At 60.7% G+C, this 6105-nt stretch overlaps 1 protein-coding gene across 2 annotated transcripts in view; it reads left to right on the top strand.

The window, feature by feature from the left end:
* The first annotated feature begins 179 nt into the window (after positions 1–179).
* The window catches only part of Mpnd (MPN domain containing), a 69869-nt gene continuing 63943 nt past the window's right edge, over positions 180–6105 (top strand). The window contains exons 1-10 of one of the 2 annotated variants that reach the window (XM_005008440.3): positions 180–1010; positions 1802–2038; positions 2696–2828; positions 3519–3603; positions 3796–3892; positions 4386–4458; positions 4527–4603; positions 5166–5334; positions 5422–5492; positions 5597–5686. In XM_005008440.3, coding sequence (XP_005008497.2) covers positions 195–1010; positions 1802–2038; positions 2696–2828; positions 3519–3603; positions 3796–3892; positions 4386–4458; positions 4527–4603; positions 5166–5334; positions 5422–5492; positions 5597–5686 — 1848 coding nt within the window. In that variant the 5' untranslated portion in view covers positions 180–194. The remainder of the gene's footprint in view (positions 1011–1801; positions 2039–2695; positions 2829–3518; positions 3604–3795; positions 3893–4385; positions 4459–4526; positions 4604–5165; positions 5335–5421; positions 5493–5596; positions 5687–6105) is intronic. The other variant, XM_063229183.1, reaches the window with a different exon arrangement.

Genomic DNA, 6105 nt, shown 5'->3' with positions numbered 1-6105 from the left:
CCGCTCTCAGGGATGCTTTTCCACGGCTGCACGGTCCTCTCCCCAGGACCGCAGTTTCTCCCTGATACCAAGGGCCGAGCCTTGTGACACACGCGCTTTAGATTCCCCACGCCCTTCACTCTCGAGTCCCCAGCTGCCGGCTGCAAACCACTAACAAGTGGTCTCGGGTGGTGCCACCAGACCCGGAAAACCAGATGTCTGGGCTTCAGTTTCCTCATCCAGGTCCCCCATCATCCTCCAGCCTGTTTCCCGATTGGTGTCTGAAGACTGAGTTCCCGGCTTCCCTTTCCCACGCGTGCGCGGGCTCGCTGCCTCAGTTTCCCGCTCATTCCTGCAGGCTGAGTCCTCTCGTCCCGATCCCCGGCTGCAGTTCAGTAGGAGGCGGCCCGGAGGTGGAGCCTAGAGATCCTCAGGAGCGGAGGTCTCGGGCCTCAGTTTCCCGCTCCGAGTCCCCAGCACCCTCCAGCCGCTGCTCGGTGGGTCCCGCAGGAGCGCGCGCGCGTGCGCAGCCCGGGCCTCCGCTCTCAGTCCCCCTGCGCCCCCCGGCGGCGGCCGGCGAGAGCTGGGGTGTCCCTGCGGGGCGGGGCCGGGTCACGTGGCCGAGGGACGCGCGGGGCGCGGCGGCCATGGCGGGTGCGGGGCCCGCGGGGAGTGGGGCGCGGGGTGCGGGGCCCGGGGACCTGCGCGGCCCGCTGCAGCCTGGCGGCGTCCCCGCAGCCCCTGAGCCGCTGTCCCCTGCGGGCGGCGCGGGCGACGAGGCCCCAGAAGAGGACGAGGAGGAGGCGGAGGCCGAGGAGCCCGAGCGGCCGCTGGCGGGCGCGGGCGGAGGACGCTGCGCGGGAGGCGGAGGCGCAGGGGGCAGCGGCGGATGTGGCGGGGTCGGCGGGGCCGCGCCCGGGGTCTGCGGCCCGCTGGGAGGCGCGCTCACGCGGCGCGCGGTCACGCTGCGGGTGCTGCTCAAGGACGCGCTGCTGGAGCCCGGCGCCGGCGTGCTGTCCATCTACTACCTGGTGAGCGAGCGCTGCGCACCCCATCGGGTTCAGGCCAGAGGGAAACCGAGCCCCGCGGCTCTTGTTGCAGAATGAGCCCCTACATGAGGAGGAGAAACTGAGGCACGGAATATCCAGGCTGCACGGAGGTCTCCTGGGTTCCCCAGAGTGCTGCATGCCAGCGTCTTGGATGGTCCGCGCCTGTCGCCCAGCACTCCGAGGGGCCGAGGAGGAGGACCTCAGACTTGAGCCCAGCGTGGCAGCTTAGTGACCTAGCCAGACCCTGTCTCAAAGTAAACTTCTTCAAAGGCCTGGGGGTGTAGTACCTTGGTTCAGTGCCCAGTACCAACACAAGAACACACATTTCACAAAAGAGAAACTGAGGCAAAGAAACAGGGCCCCACCCGCGTAGGGCCAGGTGGTGACCCAGATGTGCCAGGCTCAGGTGTCAGTAGTTATCACATCTGTAAAATGAGATATTTTTCTTCCCAGGACCCTTGCACAAGCATTAAATGAACCAGATTCAGCAGGCAGCCATTTCCCAGAAAGAGCTGTGATATAGGGTGTATTATTATTATTAATCATTACCATCAGTTTTTTTGAGACAGGGTTTTGATAACTTGCCCATGCTGGCCTTGGACTTGCAGTCCTCCTGCCTCAGCCTCCCAGAGTGCTGAGATGGCAGGTCTGTTCCACCACACCCCGCTGATTATTTACTTAGCATTTGACCTAGGCACCTGCTGTCTGCAAGGCTGGGTACTTGGTGTTGAGTTCCCAGCAGGAATCAAGACAGACCCCGTCCCCACCCTTAGGGGAAGAAGTTCATTGGAGACCTGCAGCCGGATGGGAGGATCGTGTGGCAAGAAACCGGGCAGGCGTTCAACTCCCCCAGTGCCTGGGCCACCCACTGCAAGAAGCTGGTCAACCCAGCCAAGAAGTCTGGCTGCGGCTGGGCCTCCGTCAAGTACAAGGGCCAGAAACTGGACAAGTATAAAGCTGCCTGGCTGCGACGACACCAGCTGCACATCCCCATAGTGGTTGCTGATGAGGTTTGTCTTCCCCCATTCACTGTTCAATTAGGGGTGCAGAGCTGGACACTGCCTCCCGGACTGGGCCAGAAAGTAGGTTATAGCTGAGTAGAGAACTGCAGGAGGGGAGGAAACAGCTCATGCAAAGACTCTGGGGCAGCAAACAGCTCATGTGCAAAGGCCCCGGGGCAGGATGGAGCTCAGTGCACAGCAGCAGCAGCGAGGAAGTTGTGTGGCTGAAGCAGAGGGAGCAGGGGGATTAGGAACAGGGGAGAGGAATGGGCTGCAGGGTGGACTTGGGCTTTGGTCTCAGGGAGGTGAAAGCCCTGGAGGTCTGAAAACAGACGCTGAAGGGACCTGACTGTGCTCATGGCGCCCTCTTGCGGCTGCTTCGGGGAAAACAAGCAGTGAGGGCGTGGGTGGAAGAGACCTGAGGGCCCAGGCCCGGGATCAAGAGAGGGGCAAGCTGGAGAGGTGGATGAGAGGGCACCTGCGGGTCTGGACACTGCTCAGACAGTGGACAGGGGCGGATTTAGATCCAAAGAAGTCACCTCGGGAGGCACAGCTGCGGGACAGTGGGAAGTTGTTCCAATCATCCCTGCAGCCTGGAAGGAAGGTGGGGGGCGAGAGGGGTCTGCCCCCCACCGCTGAGGCTCTGTGCTGCCCCCGCCCCACCAGAGTCCAGCCAGCGAAGCGGAAGAGGAGGAGCTGCTGATGGAGGAAGATGAGGAGGAGGTGCTGGGGGGGGTCTCAGCGGAGGACAAGAGTCGGAGACCCCCTGGGAAGGGTCCCACGGAGACTGCGCACCCGGGTGAGGGGTGAGGGTGAGGCAGGAGGAGGCTGGCAAAAGTGGTGCCCTGATCTGCCCTGCTGCCCCTCCGGTGCCTGCCAGGCTCCCCATTTGCACTGCTTGTTTTCCTCCCTCTGGCTGTTCTGAGGATGAAGTCCTGGTCGCATTGCCAGATTGTTATTTTTAAGACAGGGACTTGATACGCAGTTCAGAGTGGTTTTTTGTTGTTGTTGTTGTTGTTGTTGTTGTTGTTGTTGTTTTGTCTTTTTCCTTTTTTACCGGTACCAGGGATCGAACTCACGGCTGCCTGCTTGCAAGGCAGGAGCTTATGCCGCTGAGCTAAATCCCCAGCAAAATTCTTTTTTTTTTTTTTTGGTCTTTTTCCTTTTTATCGGTACCAGGGATCAAACTCATGACTGCCTGCTTGCAAGGCAGGCTCTTATGCTGCTGAGCTAAATCTCCAGCCCCTCAGAGTGGTTTTGAGCTCATTATGTACCACATACATATTCGAGATCCTCCTGTCTCAGCCTCCCCAGTGCTGGAATTTAAAGCTGTGCCACCATGCCTGGTTTCACTGCTTTACTATTTTTTTTAAAAAGGCTGCCTCTGGACATTTTCCCCTCCCTTTTCTTGAGTCCCCCTCCTTTGCTCTACTGAGTGGGCTGGGGAGAGAGACTGACATTACTTTTCTTCCCTCTGTCCCCTCCCCAGAGGCCACACCCCCAGGGAAGCGGGCAGAGAGTAAGATCCGGGTGCCAGTCCCCTACTGCATGCTGGGCAGTCGTGACTCTGCCAGGTCAGATGCGCGCTGAGCCCGCTCCACCCCTGACCCTCTTGGGGTCCTTGCTTGGTGTCAGGGAGCGAGGGCGGGGTGATCCCTGAGCCTCAGAACCCCACAGCTGCAAGGAGGGGGCAGGGAGCTGGTGGAGGGGGTGAGGGAAGAATCTGGGGGTTCCTGAGGCTGTGACCCTCCTGCCCCCCACCGCAGGAGCCCCCACACCCTGGTGGAAGTGACCTCCTTCTCGGCTATCAACAAATTCCAGCCTTTCAATGTAGCCGTCTCCAGCAATGTGCTGTTTCTGCTGGTAGGTAACCCAGGGGCCAGCTCGTCCTTCAGCCCTGGGTGGGCAGTGGGCTCCTGGGCTGGGATACTCAGCAGGGAGACAGGGATGGAAGGAAGGGGCTTCGCAGTGATAGTGGAAATGCAGGTAAAACCTTCCGTGTGACCAGGAACCACGTTCAAACCACGTTTATTATGACCCAAAAGCACTCAGGGGTCTGTGGTACTCAGCAAGGATTTCTCATGGTGATCGCAGGAATGTAAAGGACTCGGGACGGTGACGGCTCAAAATGTGGCATAAAACCTTATGCCAGTGTTTGTGCCATTGTTGCCCCCTGATTGATGTGTTTTGAATTTTTTGTTGTTGTTGTTCTTGAAATAAAATAGATTTGGGAAGAAAAATGTTAGCAGTAAGCAGTAGGTGTTCAATATTGGTAAGAACAGGTGTCCAAGGAGGAGAAGGCGGGCGGGCCATGTGCGGGGCAGGAGGCTGAGCCTGTGTTCCCCTCCCCACTCAGGATTTCCACAGCCACCTGACGCGGAGTGAGGTCGTGGGTTACCTGGGGGGCCGCTGGGACATCAACAGTCAGAGTGGGTATTTGGGGCCAGGCGGGCGGGGCGCCTGGGGCCAGGGTGGACGCCTGCTTCTCCCCGCACAGTGCTCACGGTGCTGAGGGCCTTCCCCTGTCGGAGCCGGCTCGGGGATGCCGAGGCCGCAGCTGCCACCGAGGAGGAGGTGAGGGGTGGCCTGGGTGGACGGGGTGGGGCAGGGCTTCCTGGCAGTGAGAGTGGTGCCTGTCGGGGCCCCTGCCAGCCCCGCTGGCAGCCTGGGGCCTCAAAGGCCCAGGGAGTGACATGTGCTAAGTAATCTCCACCTCCTCTTGTGACATCTGGGAACATCCCTTCCTGCTCAAGTCCATGCGTGGTCATGTGTCTCTTCCCAGTCCTGGGACTGACCCCAGGACGCACTGCCATGGAGCTGCCTACCTCCCTTTTTAAAGTTAGGCCTTATTAAATCATTCAGGCTGGGCTCAAATTTGCAGCCCTCTTGCCTCTGGTTCCTGGCGTCCTGGGACGATGGGTGCACTCAGGGTGCCAGCTTGTCACCTTTTGGGCCCTGGTCCTGCTGAGCTGCCAGCCTGGCCTGGCCTGTTCTCCTCCCGTGCAGCCCCGCCCCCCCCAGTAGCTGAGACGACAGGCGGGTGCCAGGGCTGCCCTGTCCTGGGGCCCTGTGGTGAGAGCAGGGCTGGGCTGGCACACGGCGGGGCTCCTGTAGGTCACGCACATCCTGTCTACAGATCTACCAGAGCCTGTTCCTGCGGGGTCTGTCCCTGGTGGGCTGGTACCACAGTCACCCGCACAGCCCGGCGCTGCCCTCACTGCAGGACATCGACACACAGATGGACTACCAGCTGCGGCTGCAGGGAGCCAGCAATGGCTTTCAGCCCTGCCTCGCCCTGCTCTGCTGTGAGGAGCGGCCCAGGGCGCCAGAGGGGGGTGCCTGGTGGGGGCAGCTGGCCCCGGTCCCAGCCCGCTCTTGCTATCTGCCCCCAGCACCCTACTACGCCGGTAACCCGGGCCCCGAGTCCAAGATTGCACCTTTCTGGGTCATGCCACCCCCCGAGGTAGGGGGCTGTCATGGGTGCCGGGCGGGGTGGGGACACTGGTTCTGGGGTCCACTGGGCAGCGGCCTGAGTGTCTCTGAGCCCCCCCCCATCCATCCCTCCAGCAAAGGCCCAGTGACTACGGCATCCCCATGGACGTGGAGATGGCCTGCATGCAGGACAGCTTCCTGACCAAGGACGTCCTGCAGGAGATGGTGCGTCCTCCCCCCAGGCGCTGGGGGCTGGGGGGCCCCTGGCTGTTGGATGAGGTCTGGCCTGGGGCTCCCATCACTGTCCAGCCTCCACAGAGTTGGGGGGGACTTTCCATGACACCCAGTTGTGCAGTTCTCTTTTTGTTGTGGTTTTGAGGGGCCAGGGGTGGAACTTGGGGTCTCTCGCAGGTTAAGCCAGTGCTCCACCAAGCTGCATTCCGCAGGCGGCCTGGACATCTTTAACAGCCATGCCGTTTAAAACTGAAACAAAAGCTGAGGCGGGGTGTGATGGAACACTTGGGAGGCTGAGGCAGGAGGGTCACAGGTCGGTGGGAAACCTCGGCTACGGAGTAAGAAATTACCTCAAACCTCGCAAAAACCAACAAAAAATCAAAGCCCTAACAAAAAGGCTGGACTCGTTC

The sequence above is a fragment of the Cavia porcellus genome, unplaced genomic scaffold, assembly GCF_034190915.1.
Source record: "Cavia porcellus strain 051 isolate PalLab524CR breed Dunkin Hartley unplaced genomic scaffold, mCavPor4.1 scaffold_17, whole genome shotgun sequence".
In the NCBI taxonomy this organism is placed as follows: domain Eukaryota; kingdom Metazoa; phylum Chordata; class Mammalia; order Rodentia; family Caviidae; genus Cavia; species Cavia porcellus.
This window is presented reverse-complemented; position numbering and strand designations above follow the sequence as displayed.